This window comes from Malus sylvestris, chromosome 5 (genome assembly GCF_916048215.2).
Source record: "Malus sylvestris chromosome 5, drMalSylv7.2, whole genome shotgun sequence".
In the NCBI taxonomy this organism is placed as follows: Eukaryota; Viridiplantae; Streptophyta; class Magnoliopsida; order Rosales; family Rosaceae; genus Malus; species Malus sylvestris.
Window position 1 is genome coordinate 8,300,413 of NC_062264.1, and position 22,599 is coordinate 8,323,011.

A 22,599-nucleotide genomic window follows, 5' to 3' on the forward strand; every position below is an offset into this window, starting at 1 on the left:
CCTAGTGGCTGCTATTGTTGCCTGTTGGTTTGTATATCTTTTATCTATTTTTAATTTTGAAGTTTCATACATTTAATTTTAAGGAAAACTAATGAAAATGGTTTGAAAACTTTGAGTTTTAATGATAAGGACAAAATAAAGGGTAAAATGAATAATATCATGATTGACTTTTTAGTGTAAAAATATAATTTTTTGTTAAAATAAACCGAGAACTTTTCGTTAAAACTTCTTTAATTTTAATCATTAAATTTTAGTTTAAGTGGATAGATGGACACATGTGAGACAATTAAAAGGAAGATACAAAAAGGGGGACAACAGACCCGCGGCCTTTGGGTTGTGGATGGGGGAGGCAGCAGTGGCTGTTTGATTTTTTTTTTTTTCTCTTTCAATGGGAGAGAACAGGTGTCAAATGCACAAACTTGTCACATGTTGGGCACTGGGTTTTTGGGCACAGCAGTTTTGAACTCCTTTTCCAACGAGACAATACCCTGTTCACCACCAATTCCCCCAGCATCGATCCCATCTCCATCTCCGCCTCCTCCATTCTCTCTCTGTCTCTCTCTCTCCGCTGCTCTCACTCCCTTTCTCTATCTCCGCTCAAATACCGCAAAACCCAGTCCTCTCGCCCTCTCGTTCCTAACACAAAACCCAAATATCATAAAAAAACCCAAGGCAAAGACCTCTGTCATCATCATCCCTGAACAAAAATGGTACACTTTTGTTTTTCTTTTGAAGTTTCATATGGGTTGGATTTCTGCAATGGTTTCGGTTGAATTCTCTCCCGCAAAAGCGTACATATTGTTGTTTTGCATGTTCCCGTGTGGGTGTGATTGTTTAGATAATTTTGGGTTGCCTTGCCTGTAGCTGCAGATATTGGGTATGGGGCAGTGATAGAGATAGTGTCACCGATAGGTCGTGCAAACTTGAAGGCAGAGATTTTGTCTACTGCATTGTAACTTACCCTAAGCTTTAGACATGGTAAGTCAAGAATACTAATTTTTCTTTTTTCTTGTTAAACTTTCGATGAAATTGCGGGGAAGAAATGCATTTTCTAGGGTTTAAAGGTTTGACTGTTCATATTTCTTGCCCTTCATAAGCCTATGGTGAAATCTTGGTTTGACGTCTTGGGTTTGTTTTATTTGGTTGAATGAAGTCACAGGCAGATATTAGGAAGTGGTTTATGAAGTCGCACGACAAGGGAAACAGCAAGAAACCGGTAGTGACTACTTCACAGACTCCTTCAACAGCTAAGACAGAGCCTAAAGAATCAGTGGGTTCATTTCATTTTACACTTGTTTTGATGTTGTCTTTTTAACCAATATAACTATGATTTTTCCACTGCTCGGTTTTGCTGACGGTCAACTCAACCCAATTGAACTGTAAATTCAACCAAATGGAACCATAATAAAAGTAGGAGTGTTTCCATAGTCGTTGTATGTATTCATTCTTATAGTAGACAAGGAATCTAATCAGAATCTCAGACCAAAACTGAAATGCCATTGATAGACTGATTTTTACCATTGTCTTTTCCCCCCTAGTTGGCTAGTGCACAGAACAAGGGGATTGTGAAACTGTATTAATCATATTTCGTTCTTTAATTCTCTTATCTGTGATAAACCAGGCGCGTGGAGATCAAGACAACTCTGGCAGGAGGAAAACTAGCAAGTATTTTCCCCCAGATAAGCCAACAGATGATAAAGAAACATCTAAAGTTCCAGCCAAAAGAAAGCCTCACAAGGATCCTGATGAATCTATTAAACCCTCACCTGCAAAAAAAGCTCACAAAGTTATTGATGACGACAACGATGAAGACGATTTTGTCTCGCCTAATTCGAAGAAGAAATCAGTTGATTCCACTCCTAGAGAGAAACTGAAAAGCACATCTGGCGTGGGAATCCCACAGAAGGTTACCACTATTGATGAAGGTGGCGATGATGATGCAAAGGCTGCCAAATCACCCCTCAAGCCGGCTGGTAGGGGTCGTGGTGGAAGAGGTACTTCTGGAGGACCAACCGGTGGAAGAGGCAGAGGCGCTGGACAAGGCGGATTTATGAACTTTGGAGAAAGGAAAGATCCTCCACACAAAGGAGAAAAGGTTTGATGTCTTGGATTCTCTGGAATTGGTTACAATAAATTCCTAAACCCTAGTATTTTTCTTGATGTTAACTATTAGTAATAAATTCCTAAACCCTTGTATTTTTCTTGATGTTAACTATTAGTCCCTGTTTGCATGTCTCAGGAAGTTCCTGAAGGTGCTCCAGATTGTTTAGCTGCCTTGACTTTTGTAATTAGTGGTACACTTGACAGGTATATATTAAATATATGTCTACCATTCACATGCTTGTTAGGATTGTGTTGGTATTATTGTTTCAAGTATTATGTTTGTCCGTAGCATGAGTTTCTTCTTCCCTTTTTTTCTTTGGCAGAACTCAATAAATATTTGTTTTCCATTCATTCTAATATTGAAGTTTTAAAACTTTACTATACTGACAGTTTGGAAAGAGAAGAAGCAGAGGATTTGATTAAACGTCATGGCGGTCGTATTACTGGATCTGTCAGCAAGAAAACGGTTTGTTCATGTTTCTATCTTGTTTTCCCTTGGATTTACATTCCACTGCTAGCATTTGATTAACATAGTCTATTTGCAGAATTATCTTTTATGCGATGAAGATATTGAGGGAAGGAAATCCTCTAAAGCTAAAGAACTTGGGTTTGTTATCTTGAACTGAACTAGATTTTTCATATTTCCTGTACTTGCTTTTTTTTTTATCTAAATAATAATTTTATTCTGCAGTACGGCTTTTCTTACTGAGGATGGATTGTTTGATATGATTCGGGCGTCTATCGGTGCTAAAGTACCTGTACACGAAACAAAGAAATCTGTGGATGATGCTGCAGCAGCATCTTTGCCCAATAAAAGCCCTAAGAAAGTAACATTAAAGAGTATGTCCCAGTTCATTAATTAATTTGGGTGTATTATTCTAATTGCAGATTTATAATCTGGTTTTTGGTTTGCTGGGTTTGCACAGTGTGTACATGTGTCATGATCGCTTGTGTCTCAATAGTTTGTTGCTTGTGGCATACTTGCTTTTCATTCTGCTTTATCTTTCTTCTCTGTCAAAATCTGTAATATATGGATACGTTGTGCTTTTGCATTGTCCTCGTTATACATGTAGGCAATTGAATTACGTAGATGTTTAGTTGCTTCTCTCTCTCATGCTTGCATGTGGTACCCATTTAGATTAATTATTATGCAATAGAATTCAATTCCTGGGATGGAACTTGTACTTTTCTTCAAGGATTTGCTCTGTAATCTAGATGTATGAAAAGGGTCGAGGGTGTCTTATTTCTCAATTATCTTGTCTCCATAGTGTTTATACATATTCTTGCACAGCTAGCATATAAGGGCTCTTCTGGTGAATAATTTGATCATGTACTTTGCACTCTCTTCTTCTGGTCACAATTTGGGAGTGGATGTGGTCCTTTAGTTTGGTTGATCTGGGTGATTTTGTGGCACTGTGGTTTTCTGTTGTCTGATTGCTTTTTGGGAAGGAAAATGAAAATTAACTTTGGAACAACCTTGCCGTCATTTTGCGTCATTTTGGGCGGTGTGGGGGGGAATGTATGGATGAACTTTTGATGATAGAAAAATAAGTTGTGCTGCACTAGCATGGAATGTTGGGTGGTCAAAAAGCAACATGTGCAAAAAATGAGTGTAGTGGAGATGAGGATGCTTCATTGGATGTGTGGGCATGAGAAAGGATAGGATTAAGATGAGGATGTGCGAAGTAAAGTAGGAGTGGTCGCAATTGAAGATAAGATGAGAGAAAATCGGTTAATGGTTTGGACACTTGAACGGAAGACCTATACATGCTCCGGTTAGTAGATGCGACTATGAGGCGGGGGCTCAGGGCAAAAAGAATAGAAGAAGACCTAGGAAGACTTGGAAAGAGACTATAAGAACATATATGGAATACTTGGAGCTAACAAAAGACTTGGTGCAAAACCGAGCATAGTGGCATTTTAGGATTCATACAGCCGACCCACTTAGTAGGATAAGGCTTGGTTGTTGGTTGTTGTGTCGTGTAGTTTATCTTGTATTTAACTGGTTTTAACTTTTAAGTTAATCTTCATGATGGCTCTTGATCCATCTTGTTCTGTATTACATTCATCTCGTTTGAGTGGATATAATATGTTTTTTGTCAGACCATGTTCGTAGGGTAGTAGGAAGTGTTCCAAACTACAGATGGTATCAGTATGATCAGCTTCTGTTTCATTTTTTTTATTTGCTAACTGGGACCACGTATCCAAAGTTCTGTGTTGTCAGTTTTACTTAAAGAGTAAAACTTACATGTTTATGTGTTAGTTAAAATGTTATTTATACTTCAGAATCAACTTTATGTTTTGTGATGTGATGTTTTTGCTCCTTTTTCCTTTCTATTTGTCTCGATTTTCAAAAGTGTTTGAACTACTGTGCAATCTTTATGCCATGGAGGCCACAAGTTTTTCTTGATGGATTTTGGATACTTGCCCTAGCAGGTTAATTAAGCAGGTGCATCTTACTTGAAAAACAAAAGTAGTTGCATCATTATTGAAGTTTTCTTATGAAATTGGCATGTGACTGTTCCAGAAGATTTGACTGGAAGCTCGTTGGCATCAAGTGCATCTAGCAAACCATTGCAGTCAGATGCCTCCCTTGCTAGGCATAAGAAGCAAACTACCGGCCATTCTACTTTTACTTGGACAGAAAAATACAGGCCAAAGGTTCCAAACGACATTATTGGGAATCAGTCATTGGTATGTTGGTCATTGTTTTGTCACCATTGCATTTGCTGTTGAATCATTGTCTGCACATGCATCTCTCTGGGAATCAAAAGTAAGCTCTGATACAGTTGATGTAATGTCTAATCTGCAGGTAAAGCAGCTTCATGATTGGTTGGCACATTGGAATGAGCAATTTCTTGATACTGGAAATAAGAAAAAGGGAAAAAACCCAACAAATTCTGGTGCAAAAAAGGCTGTACTTTTAAGTGGAACACCTGGTATAGGGAAAACGACGTCTGCAAAGTTAGTCAGTCAGATGCTTGGTTTCCAGGCAATTGAGGTGTCATACTTTAATCAATAAGCAGAACTATGAGATAATTTAAATATTGCTTGAATTATGTTACTCAATGCTATTTTCTGTTTTCTCTATCATGCTAAATTTGAATATTGCTGAATTGTTTAGGTAAATGCTAGTGACAGTCGTGGTAAATCTGATTCAAAGATTGAAAAGGGAATTGGTGGAAGCAATGCGAATTCGATTAAAGAGCTTGTCAGCAACAAGGCCCTAAGCATGGATGGGTTTGTTTCTCCCCCTCACTCTAAAAAAATGGCTTAAATACAGTATTTCCTCCTAATCGACTTTTTGAGTCCCATTTTTCCCTTTACCGTCAAGTTTGTAAAAAATTCCGTAGCTGCTGATGTGGCACAAGTGGGACCCTTAAGGACAGGAAAATTGAAAAAGTTAATGAGAGAGGGTGGGTTGAGAAGCAGAGAAGAGGAGGGAAAAGGAGAAGGGGGGGGGTGGTTAGGATTGTTGCTGGGAAAGGAAGATTAGGCTGCTGGGGCCGTGGGTGTGCGGGGAGACAGGGGTGTGAGGATTAGGGTTGGCAGCAAAATCTGTTGGAGCTCGAGGAAGGGGTGGATCAGGGTTTTGCAGAGAGAGAACACCGGGGTGGGGGGTTCCTGGCTGTGGTTTGGCGGTGGGAATAACCTTGTGTTTTTTTCGTTACACTTTTTTTGTTTTTGAAAATATCACCGTCATATTTAATATTTCATTAAAGTAAATCTAAATGATAAACTTTTTTTGGCGCTCATGTGGGGCTTACATATACATATAAGGAAATCAATAGGTTCCTCACATGCCATGCCTTGGATGGAAAAGTTGACATACCTGATGAGGGGGTACAGTGGGACATGAAAAGTGAGTTTAGGGGGAAACTGGGTCAAAGTGACTTTTGGAGTTAAGTAGGATTAGAGACATCTTTCAAGGGGGAATACATTAATTAAGCCTAATCCATAGTATATATTATTTGGGGTGCATTTATGCATAGGATGTGCCTGACAGCATTATTTTCTCTAGATCACGCTTAGTTAAATTTGCAGATCAAAGCATCCCAAAACTGTGCTGATTATGGATGAGGTTGATGGGATGTCTGCTGGAGATCGGGGAGGAGTTGCTGATCTTATTGCTAGCATAAAGATTTCAAAAATTCCTATTATCTGCATTTGTAATGATCGTTACAGTCAGAAACTGAAAAGTCTTGTGAACTACTGTTTGCTTCTCAGCTTTCGCAAACCTACCAAGCAACAGGTCTCCTCCCACCTCCCTAAATTGTCTATACTTATGTATATTTGAGTATTTGGAAGAATGTTAATATTGATTCTTCTAGTCACTTGCAAATTTACTTTTTGTTCTTAATCATGCCTTATTGTTCAAGGGTGTTTTTTTTTTTTTTTTTTTTTTGTTTTGGGGCTTACTATGTTGATGCAAAGGTACTGGGGCATAGGTTGTTTGCATTCAGACATACAAACTGACACAAGTGATGAAATTATCTGCATTTGCTGGTTATGATGCATAAGCAACATTATTTTTAATACAGTCACTGACAAATGTTTTTTAAAGAATTGTACCACACGCTTCTATAGTGTAAGCTTATAATGTTGGTTGCGCTGAGTGCCACAAAAATTTCTTTGATACCAAATATAAAATATTTGATCAATAAACAAGTTGGTGGACACAATATTTTTGTTGACCAGGAAGGGGAAAGATGAATTTTCAACTATAAAAGTCTGCAGGAATTGCATTTCCGCAAGATTTTGTTTTTGATTGTGTGTATGCAGTGCATGGATAAGGAAATTGCATTTGTGATTTTATCGATTTTGTTTTTTTGAAGCTTCAGCCTTCTTGACATATTTGACATACTTTTTTGAAGAATAGTGTTTGAATAAGGTTGCGTCAACTCTGCAGTTATTAAATTTTGTTCATGGTTTGTAGATGGCAAAGAGGTTGATGCAAATTGCAAGTGCTGAAGGCCTTCAAGTTAATGAGGTAAATACTTTATAACTCTGAGTGAATTTTTCCCATGGTGATGGAAATATGCTTTTTTGTGTTTTCATCTACTATAGTGCTACAAAAGCTTGGATTCACCAAAATATCATGTGGGTCACAATTTCTGCTGTTGTAACACACTAGACTTTAGAATTGTATCATTTCTTTTCTCCCCCTGTTAATTTAGTATTGAAAAATTTTATATGGTTTTTGACAGTGCAGTTCTTTCCATTTTCTTCTTTCTCCCCTACTATTTTTCTCGTAATTGTTCTTTTTTTACCTTGGGGATAAGATGTTGTTAGGACCCAACTCAGTTTAGGTATTGGTTCTTTTTGTTTAGTGGTAACTTTCATAATCATTTTTTTACTATGGTTTTACGTGTGATTAGGTATCTCGCTTCTCACGTTTCTGACATGTATCTCGAGATTCTTCAGTCCCCCTTGTTGATTGGTTATTTATTCATTGTTTCAGATTGCTCTTGAGGAACTGGCAGAAAAGGTTAATGGAGACATGCGAATGGCAGTTAACCAATTGCAATATATGAGCCTCTCAATGTCTGTCATTAAATATGATGATGTACGGCAACGCTTATTAAGCAGTTCAAAGGATGAAGATATTTCACCATTTACAGCTGTTGACAAGTATGTCAGAAAATTTCTCTTTTTGGGTTCTGGTTCTCTGCATCTTGTTTTCTTTTGAATCTTTGATATGTTTGTCTCCTCTTATTCATTTGCATTTTCTGAACTTGGTTTCTTGATTGATATATGCATCACAATTTTGAGGTTGTTTGAACCATGTTTTGAGCTTCACTGCTTTGCTCTCAATTATTTATAATTTTTTTTTAAAGGGAACAAAGCTTTTATTGATAAAATGAGGAACAGTGCAAAGATGTTGTGGACAAGCTATCCACTAAGAAAGAATAAAAAAGTAGAGAAGTGACCTTCAATCCGCAAATCAGAATGATTTACTGCTCTTAACCCAATCTCTTTTTAAAAACTGTGTTAGTTTATGAGAAATGAAGTTTTCCATCTACCATACAAAAAGAATGCAAACACATTGCATAAGCTTAAATAAGTACAGCCCTCCAGTCTGCAAAAAAAAAAATTAGTATTTCCGTAAACACAGAAGAGAGCCGATAAACAATTGTCCAAAACCTCAATTTATCCCACAAAACTCATAGTGTCAACCCAGAATCTCACATTATCCCACAAAACCCCACCGTTGCGATGCTCAAAACCTTACTTTATCCTGTATAACCTTTTACTTTTATTGTATGTCCAGATGGGGTATTTTTGTTTCTCTCTTATATCAAGGAATAAAGGGGCTCTAGCAATGACATCCTTCACAAGTTCTGATTGGTCCATTACATGGCCATGAAAATTCCTATAAAATTTTACCATGTGCACGATGCTGACTTGTCTTTTCTGCTTGCAGGCTGTTTGGTTTTAATGCTGGAAAGTTGCGAATGGATGAGCGAGTTGACCTGAGCATGAGTGATCCTGACCTAGTCCCTCTTCTTATCCAGGTTCATCTTTTGCTAGAACACTTGCTTTTTGGTTGGCATATACTGAATAAAAAATGGTATAACAAACAGTGCAATGCTTTAGTATGTTTTGTCTCACTATTGAACGCTGCTGGAGGAATAAAAGACGTGCAGTGTTGAATGTGAGCATGATGTATAGGTTAGTTGTAAAGATATGACAATGACATCAGGAATGGAGTTTAATCGTAAAAATATGACTGCATGAAGCTTTATCTGGTAATCCTTTAGTTGGAGATGAATGGTATACACTATAAAGGTCGTACCCAGTGCACAAGACTCCCGCTTTACGTAGGGTCTGGGAGAGGTGAATGTCGGCTAGCCTTACCCCCATTTATGGAGAGGCTGCTCCCAAGTCTCGAACCCGAGACCTACCGCTCATGGACGAAGGCACTTGCCATCGCACCAAGTGCGACCTCTGAATGGTATACACTATACACGTTAAAAAATGATTCCAAGGTTCACATACTGAACTGACTAACTTTACAACTTCAGGCAAATGTCCAATACTATCTTAGAGAATTGAACTTGTATCAATATGAAGAACTGTTTTAACATTTGTGTCGTGATGAACTGTTTTAATATCTGTATCAGGAGATGTAATTTCGAATATCTCGTAATTTGGTACAATAATAATGAAGTGGGAAGAAAAGATCGAAAATTTGACTTCAAAGTTATCATATTCTCCCTCTCTTCTCCCTTTAGCTCTCTTCTCAGGAAGCTTAGTGTGTTCTTACTCACTACAGGTCTCCTACAACTTTTCAAATCGTGCTAGTTGATTTAAGATCTTAGTGCCGCTTGTTACCATGCAAATGACTAGACTGTTCATCTGCTTATGCTTCTGCACCCATCAAATTTTAAAAACTGAACCCCTTATTCTTTTTCCAAATGATCATATTTGTAGCCAAAAGTTTAGACATTCTAATACATTAGTTCTATTTTTCAATTTTGTGGCAGGAAAACTATATCAACTACAGGCCAAGTTCGGCTGTAAAAGATGATAGTGGGATAAAACGTATGGACTTGATTGCCCGTGCCGCTGAGTCTATTGGCAATGGAGATATTTTCAATGTACAGATTAGAAAATATCGGCAATGGCAGCTTTCCCAAAGTGCTTGTCTTTCATCCTCTATAATTCCGTATGTTCACATCAGCTCTGCAAGTTATGATAATTTCTGTATGAATTTATTCATAATTTTATTTTATATTTATAACCAGTGCTGCATTGTTGCGGGGGCAAAGAGAGACACTTGAGCAGGTATTTATTTTCTTTTACTTACAAGTTTATAAGTTCAAAGAGTGTTATGGTACTTTCTTTGGCCTTGAAAATGTGTTCATTTTGTGTATAGTATTTTAAAGAAGTTTTGATGTTATTGGACCACTGGTTCAACTTAATTCCCATTTCTTCACTTTATAATAAGATTTGTTTTTGAGTTGTATACTTTCCAACATATATATGCATCAGGGTTTATGCTTATCGTCACAAGTTGGCCTTATTATGCAGGGAGAAAGGAATTTTAATAGATTTGGAGGGTGGCTGGGAAAGAATTCAACGTTAGGGAAAAATCTTAGGCTCTTGGAAGATTTGCATGGTCATCTTCTTGCTTCTCGTGAATCTAGTTCGGGGAGGTAGTTTATATTCTATGTTTGAACTTTTAGTCACTAACCGAATGCATTTGAATTTTGCAATGGCTTATATGAACATATGGCCTCGTCTGGTGTGAAGGATTGATCTGAATTTGGTGTTAATGATTAAATTTTTTTTCCAAGTAGAAGGTACAAGGGGGACCAGTCATGATGGAAACATATCCTTGTCAATCCTTCATCACGAATCCATCTTCTACCTTAAATTTGATGTGGAAGTTACATACGTTTCTTCATTCATTGAATATAGTGACTTCTCCAATCCAATCCTGGACACCAAACAAAGCCATAATGCTACAGTCATTGACTTATATAAGGATCGGAAATTATATACAACCCATGGTGTTTAATTGTTATTATTGGTAAATGGATCCCTAGAGCTTTAGATCCATCAGGAAAGTTGTAAACTTATATTTTCTTGTGCATACGTGGCCATGGTATCCTTGGGAAGGAAATTTCAACTTCTATGTTTTAGGAGTTTAATTGTTATTTTATATTTTCCTTCTGTTTTTAGTCCTACTTTGCATTTTGACTTGAAAATTTTGGATAGTTTTTTATATTATATTGGACTTCTGAAATTTTATCATGTAGTTGTGACCAAAAAGAAACAAAAAGTCTCATGTCAAGGTTTTAATTAGTGAATGTGTCTGTTCAGGACCACTCTCTCTCCCTCCCTCTCTCTCTCTACCACTCTGTTTTTATTTTATTTGTCTTATTTTGTGTCCCTTGGAAGCTTCTTAATTTCTCGTTTGTAAATTGTTAAGGGAAACACTACGAGTTGAATACCTTTTTCTTCTTCTGAAGCGATTGACCGTGCCACTACGTGAACTGCCTAAGGTTGGGAATAATCTATAGTTGTATATGAAGATGTATATTAATTGCAAAATATGTAAAACAGTTGGGTTGATGATCAGTTGTAAATCCAACTTTCTTTGTTAAAAAATCAGGATGAAGCTGTGCAGGAAGTTGTGGAGTTCATGAATGCTTACTCCATTAGTCAGGATGACTTTGATACTATTGTGGAGTTATCCAAATATGAGGTAACCCTTGGTGCAGGCTTGTTGTTGCTATAATGCTCCAAATTTCCAAGTTTTCTCATCAATAAGCTATGTATCAGGGGCACCCAAATCCGCTAGATGGCATACTACCTGCTGTAAAAGCTGCTTTGACAAAAGCTTACAAAGAAGGAAGCAAAACAAGGATGGTACGAGCTGCAGATTTTGTTACTATTCCTGGAATGAAAAAGGCCCCTAAGAAGCGGATTGCTGCCCTTTTAGAACCATCTGATGTTGTAATTGGAGAGAACAATGACGATACTTTGGTTCAGAGTGAAGATGAAAATTCGTCAGATACAGAGGACTTGGGTAAGTTTTCTGTCATCATTTTGCTGGTCCTTTTGTCGTTTCTATATAGTTCATTTTGCCGGGACTACTTTAGTTTTAGGCAATTTTTCACAACGATAAGTGGCCATTTTGTTCTGCAGTGTATTTTGTGAAATGGTGTTGCCTTAAGATGTTTCTGGAACAGAAAGCTCTATCATTATTATGCTGTAAAATAAAAATGGCGTATGCTAACATGTTGTACTTCATGAGAAATAGAGGGCATGTTCCATGTTATCTGGGATTCTGAAATTGCAGAAAGGAAATGAAGGAAACATGTCTAGAAATGTTCTTTTGTGACCAGTTGATATATTATTGCCTCCAATTGTGCATCTCTGTGGAATATTGAAATAGTGTTCTAGGATTTTGCTCTTTGTTTCTTGTCAAGAAACTTGACACCACCAGAATGGTTTGTTTTCGGATTTACTTAATTCTCTTATTACATTGCCGGCAGAAACTTACTCGGTAATGGATCGTAATTATGTTACTAGGGTTGTAAATGGAACTAAAAATTACGCAAGCTAGATTGCTTCTGGATTGTAACTATTCGGTTGACTGTCCAACTTATTGGAGCTCACTTAGTGATTGTTCTTTTCACAATATGTCAGAAGGCACTGCTGCTGGTGAGAAGCTGCAAAAGGAACTTCAGAGTTTGAACACAAAAGGTAACTGGTGGTATCCTACATGGATGAGCCTGAATTCAAAAGCTCGCATGCTCTGGCTATTTGTATTTAAATGTATGTTATTCCTGAATGCATGATTTGTGTGTTCCTCATATTTTGTAGGAGTGCAAGTACAATTTGATTTGAAGGGTGCGCCAAATACAAGTGCAAAGAAGACACCAGCTGGAAGAGGTTCAGGAGCTGGTGCCAAGAGAAAGAGATGAAGGGATGAAAAAAGAGATGGAACTTCTTGCTATGGTGTTGGCAGGTTTTATAAAGGGATGTAAAGAGATTTTTCGTCTGTACATAAATATTTTTGGTAGGTGAGTGAGGAATGGTAGGATCTCCGGTTTTAGTTCTAGTTTACAAGGTAGTGTTGATGCTATTAGTAACTCCCAGATTTATTGTTTTGACTGCGGTAGTGTCTTTTAGAAATGTGGTAGACACGGGCAGTCAAGTTGACTAGAGCAACATATTCCTCTTCATGCAAGTTCGAATTGCTCTATATGTAGTTTAGTTTAGTTTTAGATTAAATTAGAATATAGAATCCACCACGCCACAAGATAACATGGAAATTGATCTTTGCAAAATTATTCATTTTTTCTTCAGCTCACATAAACTGTATAGATAAAAGATAAAAGTTGCTCGCATAATACTTGTAGCTCAATTAATTAATGCCATTCATCATTGCACGTAATGTCTCGAGTTTGATTTCACAAAAACCTTACGTGCATGGCAGAAAAATGCATGCATACATAACTAAAATATGCATTTATATAATTAATACCGGACAAGAATATTACAAGAGCTCAAGGATATGGGATTGGTTATAGTACTTGTACTATCACCATTAGGTTTGACTACTGAGATTTGGCTATTACTTATTCGGTCACATAATATCAAACGAGCAAATTACGTAGACCGCAAATCTTCTGCACCCACATCTCTTGTGGCCCGTCTCTTATTCCATACCTTTACAACTCTCCCATTTTAACTCCCATGGCACTAAGTAGGGGATGCACTTTCACTCTCATGGCATTACAAACCTAACTAATTCAACAAATTACACAAATCAAATTGCAACGTCAAACGATTGAGGTCCCCAAAACAGATGTAGGCAGGGGGATCCAATGCACACCAAACCAAAAGCTTGTCATATGTTGATGAGAAGGAATCCACCTTTATTTAACTGCATTTGGAAACTAAATATAATAACATTATACACTCTAGCTAGTTAGTGCCAATATGTATTGGCAAATGCCAACTTGCTATATATAAAAGACACACACACACACACACACACACACATATATATATATATATATATATATTGATGGTTTTAATTAAGGGGTGGGAGTGGTAAACGAAGGTGGAGGGAAGATAGGGAAAGTACGAAGTGGAGGGAAATTTGGAAATGAAGTAGTAGGTGGAGGCAAAAGTAGCGTGAATGGCAGAGGAGGAATTCCAACATTGGGCAGATTAGTAGGAAAGGTTGGTGCTAAGAGTTTTCGAGGGGCGGCGCCGCCGGCCAAGGCTGAAGAAATTGATAATGTGAAAAACATAGCTATGACAAACAACCACTTGCAGTAATTAGATGCCATTTTAGACTTGTGATGTGGAACCAAACCAAAGGGAGTGAGCTCGAACTAGATATCTAATTCACGACGAAACTAAACAAGCTTAATTTGAGGTAGGCAAGACCAGACGACTATGCTCAATTTATACACGAATGGTTGAAACCTAGTGGGTTTAATTTGGACACCAAATTAGGCTGTCCATTGTGTGGCTTAGTCGAACTTCCCTTCTCCTTAGTATAAAAACATCGATGTATTAAAAAACAATAAAAAATTTGGACAACAACAAAGCCTTTTCCTACTAAGTGGGGTTGGCTATATGAATTCTAGAACGTCATTGCGCTCGATTCTGTGTTACATCTTCTGTTAGCAAGTACTCTAAGTCTTTTCTTAGAATCTCTTCCAAAGTAAAAATTTGGACACCCCCAAAAAGATGAGTGGAGGTGGTTACTTTGGTAGGGTACAATCTAATTTATATTTGGTTTTTAATGCTGTAAAATACTGATGTGGGCGTAAATGAGTAATTAACACACATGTCAGATGCAGGTATGAGTCAAGTTTAAGAATAGTAGCAGCACAGTGCCAATAATTTGCGTACTTTTCCATTGAAAATATAGCAGTTGGCAGTAATTTTATCATTGTACCTCTTTGGTTTATCCAAGTATAAAAAGTTACCGTGTTGGTTTTCATTCTACTTAATTTTAGATGTTAAAAGTGGTTGTTATATCTAGTGCGGAAGCTAAGTATAGAAGAATGATTAAGAGACTTTGTAAACTTTTTTGGTTAGAGAGATTTGTCATGTAATTAGGGTTTTTGATTATGTGATGAATTTATATATTACGACAATAAAACTGCAAATAACATTCCTCATAATCTAGATCAGCATAATCGTACTAAGCATGTTGAAATGGACATATATTTCAATTAAGAGAAGCTGGAAGATTAGAGTGTTCAATTCTCGTTTGTGAAATCAAAAGACCAATTGCCTAATATCCTTGTAAGCACAAAACTCCAAATTTGCATGTCTACAGTCCTAATGAAAGTAGTTTCGAGTAAAGTGCTCTGCAACTCACTTTACAAGTGAAGAATGAACAATATTTAGCACCAAATTGAGAGGAAGTGTTAGTGTGAGTTGTATTTTTTTTAGACCAATAATTTGTTACCTTTTATAATTTTGTGGAAATTAGGTATCCTATTATATTTATAAATACCTATGAATTCTCTTATATATACTTTAGATGGAAATAAGATATCAGAAATTTACATAAACTCAATTTTAGCAAATGGCGAAGTATATGAAGAAAACAAATTAAGTTATAGGTTCGATTTCACATTATAAATATAAAGCACAAATGAAGTTAATTGAAACATTAAAGTGCTATAGCATTAGCATGTATAACAACAAACCAAATAAAAGTTCATTGGACATATATAAAGCGCATCAAAACATACATACAACACATATTGTAATCGAAGAAATACGTATCCAATACCATACATAAACTAAAGCATAAATTAATAAAAATTAAAAAGAGAAAATGAAGATCCAAGCCAACAGTTGCTAGTCAGCTACAGTTGCTGCGTCTGCATGTGCCAACATATATGCATGATTTACGGTTTACCGGTTGCAGGTGGTGGAGAGAAAAATGGGAAAGAGGGAATTGTAGTAGGGATATTGGTTGGGAGTACCGAGGGAAAATTTGGCAGTGTAACCTTAGGGATAGTTGGGAATGACGTGGTAGGGAAATTGGGAAGTGGAGGCAGCTGTGTCTGTGTGGAGCCGCCGGCGGTGGGCATAGGTAGAGATGGTAGGTTGTTTGGTAAGTTTGGCAATGTGGGTTGTGGGAGTGTTGGCAGGGGAGGGAAAGGTGGCAGTGTTAAAGCAGGTTTAGGCAAAGACGGTGCGGTCGTCGTCTGGAGAAGATTGCGAGCCGCTACGGAGACATGGATGCTCGAAGAAAACAGGACAATGAACAAGACAGCAGATAAGAAGCAGTGCTTGTAAGTGTCCATTGATTCAAACTTATCGATCGAAAAGGTTCGGAAGTAATTCAAATGAGTAATTGAGTATATATATGATCGATTGAGTTAATATTGATGATGAGTTTGTGCATGTATATATATAGACAAGGAAATATATATGTGTGTGTTTGTGTGTACGTATTTACTTATATATGGTTGTGTTATTGTTGATTTTCTCAAATATGGTTAGGAAAAAGTTGACATGACGACCCACATTTGAGTTGTTTGGTTCACCTTCTTGTCCACTCGTCAATGAAATAGAGTCGGTCTCTTAAGTTGTTGGCTTCGGTTGCGGGTTGCTATATATATAGCTAAGTAACTCACTATGTGCTTATCTGTAGTTTAAACAATTGCATGCAACGCAAGATTATTTCTTCCGCCATTAAAAATATAGCTCTTAGGTTATCTAATCTAGCTCGCAACGGGGCATCCATTTGACAATCAAGGACTCAAGGCTTGAGTTTACATATTGAATTCTTTTATATGGCATATTGAATTCAAAACTCAGTTGATTCTTTTTGTCACTTATTACAATATTACTCTTCACTTGTTCGTGAATATCTTAAGTTCGATTCTCATAGATGACGATTTCGATACTTATTATGGTTGACCCATTTGATACTAATTTATCATGATCGACATTGTGTGGTTAGCTCTATTTTTTACCCTTAATGTCACGCCCCGATCCTGAGATACGTCTATAAACGGCCGTGACAAAAAAACGTAGCGGTAAAACAAATATATAGAGTTAGCTAGAGCTCATGGATAAATATATCAAATATTCACTAGAAACATAGTTTACAAAGTTCATAGGAAACCTCACAATAATTAAATAAAGGTTAAGGGTTATAGAAACTAGACCTAGCATACTTGATATCTTAACGGATCGTGTCGTGTGTTTTGTGTCCGTGTCATTTTCGTGACATACTTGATATCATACTTGATATCTTAACGGATCGTGTCGTGTAACACCTGTTAAAGTAAACAGGTAATATGACCCAACCTAAAATTGACCCGTTAATATTATTAGGTAATATGACCTGACCTGTTACCTGTTAAAGAAAATATATTTTAAATCAATAAATAATGAAAATGAAAAACATAATTTGACCCCCAAAAAATGGAAAACATAATACTAAATTAGTATATACATACTACATTGTCACATAAATATTACTTCAAAACATGAAGAGAAAAAAAAACATTAGTATTTCAAGTCTTACATACCCCAAAATAGGAGCCTAATGAAAAACATTAGTGCATTACTACAAAATACCAAATTTTCAAGGATATGCAAAATGAAGGGAGTTGCACTTCAAGGTTGAGGATGCAATCACGAGTGTTTATATATGCTCAGACTTGTATATTAATGATTATGAATTTTCTTTATTTTGAACTCCCTTTAAAATACTATTCATGAGGGTTTGTATGGTTCTAGAAATTCAAACGGCAATGTACCCATCTTCAAAGTATAGAAGATGCAATCACGTGCGTTTGTCTATCTTTTCACATTTTTTTCGCACTTGTAAATTAATTATTATAATTTTTTAATGTGTTTAGTATTTTTAAATTACTTGATATTTTTATTTATAATATATTTTGTAATTTTTTATTCTCACTCTTTGCCTATAGTATACTATAAAAATAAATTAATAAAAACACATAATTTTTTTTAAATTTATATAGAATAATAGTACAATATTACATATTTGATATATAATATATGCATATACACTATGCTATTGTATTTTATAGTAAGTTTTTTTTAGTAGTTTAAAAAATTAAAATCATCAAAATAACATTTTTCTTAACGTGTCGAAACGGGTTACTTGCATGTCACCCTCGTGTAAATCTGTTAAGGCCCCGTTATTAATGGGTTTTTATCGTGTGACCGATAACAAACCAATTACTTATCGTGTTGACCCGAAACCGTTATTTTCGGGTCGTTTACTTGTCGTGTTAACAGGTCATGTAATAAATTGCCAGAGTCTAATAGAAACCCTACTCTCAAGTGTATTGTCCGTAACCTTTACATCGGGGAGTGGTGTAGATATCAGATTGGTCACAAAAACTCAATGAGTTACGAAACTCGTGAGAATGACTCTAATATCAAAGCATATGTAAAAGTCAATTTGATCTCTGTTTTAAGATTAATAAGAGCATCACTACATGCATCACTTTCACAATTTGTTGGCCTTAAAAATTACACAGGCTACGCAGCACATATAATAACTAAAGAGCTAACTACGTCACTTAGTGATTGATTGCTGATACAGGCGTGCCAACTTGCTACCTAGCTTGGCCAGGCAAGTGTCCTGAATGTGATGGATGTGCTGAAATGCGCTTCTGACTCCTGAACCAAGCGATTTCGGCCAAGGACGGAACACTCAGCCTGGGATTATATAACCTGAAGATAAAGTTATGCAACTGACTTTTCGACAGTTAGAATTAGACAAAATCTGTTTTTGTTTTTTTGGGGCTTTTTCTGGGATTGAGAACACTTTCAATTGTTCTCTCTTTTCTTCGACTTCATGTTTGGATGATCTGAGAATTAAGTAACAAATCTATATTAATTTTGCTTTCGTTGCACGATATGGATATTCATATTTCATGGTATGTATTCTGAAACCCAGATAAGAAGCATGAAATCCAAATTTAATTTTGTTTGAATCTTTTATTTGATAAGTTTGATTAGAATAACATAAGTAAGCTTATTGACTCGAACTTGATAATATGAATCTTTAGAACTTGAGAGGCATACTGACTCGGATTTGGCTGGTGATGTGGACGATAGAAAGCCAATAGGTGGTTACATATTTATGCTAAATGGTGGGGCAGTCTCTTGGAAAAATGAAAAACAAACTATTATTGCTACTTCAACTATGGAGGTTGAATTTGTAGCTTATTTCGAAGGAATGAGGCAAGCAGCTTGGTTGAAAAAATTTATGATAGAATTAAAGATCATAAACTCAGTTTAGAGACCTGTGAGAATGTATTGTGATAATAACTCAGTTGTGTTCTTTGCCAAAAAATAATAGAAGAACTTCAGCTTCTAGGCTGATGGATGTAAAATTTCTTGAAGTCAAAGAACAAGTTAAAAAAGGAGTGACTGAAGTGCAATATATAAGTACAACTTTGATGCTTGCTGATCCATTGACTAAAGCTTTACCTATTGGGGAATTTAAGTTGCATGTTGCTCGGATGGGAGTGCTTGAAGGTTTTGATTAGTGGAGTAGTTAAGCAGTGGGAGTAGTCAAGAGTGCTACTGTGACAATCAGAGGTTTTGTTGGAACAGCTGGTGCAAGTCTGATGTTGCTAAGGTTGAATTCTTCTTTTTGGTTTTTAGCTGGCTAGTTTGATAGTCAGTTTTATATTTTAATAAGTATCTTTGCATTTGTGCTCAAAACTTCATTTGTGAACCTTTTGTGGTTTCGAATGGCAGATTGGATTTTAAGATTGGATTCATTTGTTGCTTTGAAAAACAGTTTGTCTGTTTAAAGCAGATCGTTATGAATTGTTCTTTTAATAAATGATAGACATTTTGCTCTTTGTGGTGACGTATGGATCTTTTGATAGTGGGAGCAATTTTGTTAAATAATTGTGTATATCAATTTGGTCCTGAGTTATATTAGCAAATTGGGTATATGTGAGCTTTGAATTAAAACTGCAATCTTGTTATGTGGTTTATGGTTCTTAGTTTTTATATTTTGCAATGCAATGGAACATTAGTCATGATAATGAATTCTTAAAAAAGGTTATGTGATCACTTCTTATGATTGGTAAAACCGTGTTTGAAATTGGTCTCATACTCAAGTGGGAGAATGTAAGATTATGAACATAAGACTGGATATTTCAGATTGGTGGGCTGAGTCCAATTAGCATAAGAAAACCTTATAAGAATTGGTAGACTGATTCTAGTTGATGGAGGATTCAGTCTTATGTTAGAATTGATATGAGAAAGAAAATACAATCATTTTTCTGTATGGATTCTAAATAGGGAATCCTTACTATGATATGAGAAGGGTTATATATATATATATGGTGATCTCTGCTCTCACAGATTAATGCTCATAGTGGTACTAAGTCCTATTCTTAGTTTTGAGCAGATAGCAATCTGACAGAGAAGAGAAGAATCAAAGTTTGCAAGCCTTGTTTTTCTGCATCCATGGCTTTCTCTGCTTCGAGTTCTTTAGGTTAGTATGCTGCAATATTATTGTAGATTTAGGCTTTGTATTTTGTTTGGTTGTGATTCTAGTAACTTGATAAAGTTTGTGGTATATGGGTTTACAAATCTGTCTAACCAGACTGGGTTCGTGCTGACAGTTAGTAAAGCAAATAGTATTATTTTTCTCAAAAGAAGAGAGGGTTCACGTAAAGCATTGATTTGTGAGTTGAGTTGAAGGTCATCTCTACATTGCAAACCCTCTTGTATTTATAGGATAATTTACTTGATGCCCAAGTTTGCCAGAGTTGTGGAATTCTAATTCCTCGGCAATATTTGAATGCACTTAAAATTATTCTGATAAGTCCTCTTTATTCCAAAACTATCATCATCGAGTCTTGGTCTCTTTAACTTAAACTAGGCTCTGAATTTAATCCTTTATGTGGTTCATTCATTTTTATCCCGTCATGAGTATTGATCATTAAACAATTTCATCTAAATCTTATCAAAACCCATCATGATTTTCACATAGTCCCACTTTGAACAATCCTAATTCCTCTAGAACGCGGTTGAACAATCAGTGCTTTACTACGGGGCCGAATATTTCACCATAGGGCCGAGACTTGCAGCCTTCTTCCTGGGCTAACTCTCTTTCGACCCAAATCTAGGATTTCAGGCCCAAACACTTATATTAAGTACACCAATAAACACAAAACTCACATGTACCACGCGTAGATGTGCCCAACACAAAACCCAAACGTAGACACATAGTTGCCCTACACATCACTTACACATAACTACGACCAACACATCACTCACAGCGTTCATATATAGTATAAATAAATGACTCGAGAATTTACACTTCCAGTTGCTGGTAGAGAAGTAATGATGACTCTGTATGCAGTTGCTGCCATTGTGTCACCATGTACCACTACTACAAGTGCATACCCAATATTAATGTATAACGCAGACGAAGACCTGTTGAGTAATGATTGTGTAGTTTGTGTCCAACACATTACCCTAAACTTCCTTGATACAGGTTTAGACTAATTTCCCTTATTGGTTCACAATTATCCTTAAATTCACCTTTTGCAATCATTTAAATATGCGTTATACTTTCACAAAATTCTACGTCATTGACCAACAACAACAACAATAATTTTTTTTAAATAAATATGATGACCCACCCGCCCCATTTCATTGCCAAACGAATCCAGTCTGATTTCTCTAAATTTGGATCCGGCCCAGCCCGTGTCCACTTCTAGTTGCAACAATTAAGTTGCAGATAATATCGCTCATAATCTAAATCAGCATGATCGTACTAAGTATGTTGAGGTGGACATATATTTCATTTAAGAGAAACGGGACGATTAAATTGTTCAATTTCTATTTGTGAAATTTGAAGACCAATTGTGTATATATATATATCCTAATGAAGGCAGTTTCGAGTAAAGTGTTCTACAACTCACTTTACAAGTTAACTAAGCAATATATGTGCACCGACTTGAGAGAAAGTGTTAGTGTGAGTTGTATTATTTTAGGCCAATATTTTGTTACCTTTTATAATTTCATAGAAATTAGGTATCCTATTATATTAATAATTACCTGTAAATTCTCTTCTATATATATTTAAGTATTTTGTAGCTCCAAATCTGTGTATATAAATATGAAAACATATTATACTAATGTACTATTTCATTCTTCCTGCTGCTATAGCTTATTCTCTGAAATAAGTCATTCATATTTCCTGCAAGTTACAGTTTGATATATATGCAGAAATCTTATAAAAGCATATAAAATAAAATAAAACTATGCACATTTGTAGCATAATTTACCTTTTGTTCGACTAAAGTTTGCCCGATGAACAATAATTCGTTGGGCAAAGAGTATTTACCCGACGAAACAAAACAGTTGGTTGGGAAAACTTAGTCAACATTTTAGTTTTTTTTGGTCTTTAGGTGACGAAACCACTTCAACGGGAAACTTGAATTCGTCCGGTAATCGGTATGAGAAAGATAGGAGAAAGAAGTTAGAACAACCTGATAACGAACAAGTTTTATACAAAAACAGTTCACGTTACGAGATGCTTAGAGAAGTCACCAACAAGGATCACTCTAAATTGGTCTCTATAGTGCGCCGTTTAGCTTCTCTTCCATTTTTAAACCTACAGTTAACTGGAAATAAGTAAAAAACTCAATCCAATGAGTTGAAAGTTAAAACAGAAGAAAGAGGAGAGGTAGTATGCGGCTCTGCGATCTAACGGAATCTTGAATTGTCATGTTCGGATAGTTCGGAGTGCACTAGTATGCGTTTAAGGTTTGCAATGAACTTGGCTAAGTTTGGTTCGTAGAAAATTCAATTGTATCCCCCTAATGTTCTTCGAGTGTATACTAGATATTTGTCTATAATATCTACTTCGTGCAGTTAGGGAACCTTGGGGAGATGCTGCCAAATTTTTTACAATAGGAAATAGTCGCTTGATTTGCAAACTGCAAGAGATATAGTGGACTTTCGAATAAGATA

At 36.2% G+C, this 22,599-nt stretch overlaps 2 protein-coding genes across 6 annotated transcripts; both read left to right on the forward strand.

Moving 5' to 3' along the window:
• The first annotated feature begins 352 nt into the window (after nucleotides 1-352).
• LOC126623093 (replication factor C subunit 1-like) lies at nucleotides 353-12,823 on the forward strand. Of its 5 annotated transcripts, none has more exons than XM_050291888.1 (23): nucleotides 353-710; nucleotides 865-978; nucleotides 1,154-1,270; nucleotides 1,622-2,095; nucleotides 2,240-2,307; nucleotides 2,494-2,569; nucleotides 2,649-2,710; nucleotides 2,795-2,943; nucleotides 4,634-4,797; nucleotides 4,916-5,104; nucleotides 5,228-5,343; nucleotides 6,148-6,355; nucleotides 7,040-7,093; nucleotides 7,565-7,734; nucleotides 8,528-8,618; nucleotides 9,591-9,772; nucleotides 9,852-9,891; nucleotides 10,138-10,262; nucleotides 11,042-11,114; nucleotides 11,225-11,317; nucleotides 11,395-11,641; nucleotides 12,265-12,321; nucleotides 12,442-12,823. In XM_050291888.1, the coding sequence occupies exons 2-23, from the start codon at nucleotides 976-978 to the stop codon at nucleotides 12,540-12,542; spliced, it is 2,859 nt and encodes a 952-aa protein (XP_050147845.1). In that variant the 5' UTR covers nucleotides 353-710; nucleotides 865-975; the 3' UTR covers nucleotides 12,543-12,823. The 5 variants fall into 5 exon arrangements, with proteins under 5 accessions (XP_050147845.1, XP_050147846.1, XP_050147843.1 ...); XM_050291886.1 differs by having other exon boundaries at nucleotides 354-710; nucleotides 4,631-4,797; XM_050291890.1 differs by having other exon boundaries at nucleotides 354-710; nucleotides 4,631-4,797; nucleotides 12,265-12,294; nucleotides 12,440-12,823.
• A 1,602-nt stretch (nucleotides 12,824-14,425) lies between these two features.
• LOC126622522 (uncharacterized) lies at nucleotides 14,426-15,897 on the forward strand. Its single transcript, XM_050291318.1, has 2 exons — nucleotides 14,426-14,438; nucleotides 15,524-15,897. Exons 1-2 carry the CDS (start codon nucleotides 14,426-14,428, stop codon nucleotides 15,895-15,897), a joined length of 387 nt encoding a protein of 128 aa, XP_050147275.1.
• Nucleotides 15,898-22,599: the final 6,702 nt, after the last annotated feature.

Excerpts from the sequence above, each read along its gene's own strand:
- LOC126623093 (XM_050291886.1), top strand. Across the intron at positions 2,711-2,794 it reads TCTAAAGCTAAAGAACTTGG|TACGGCTTTTCTTACTGAGG; the intron begins GTTTGTTATCTT and ends TTTATTCTGCAG. Across the intron at positions 5,344-6,147 it reads AAGGCCCTAAGCATGGATGG|ATCAAAGCATCCCAAAACTG; the intron begins GTTTGTTTCTCC and ends TTAAATTTGCAG.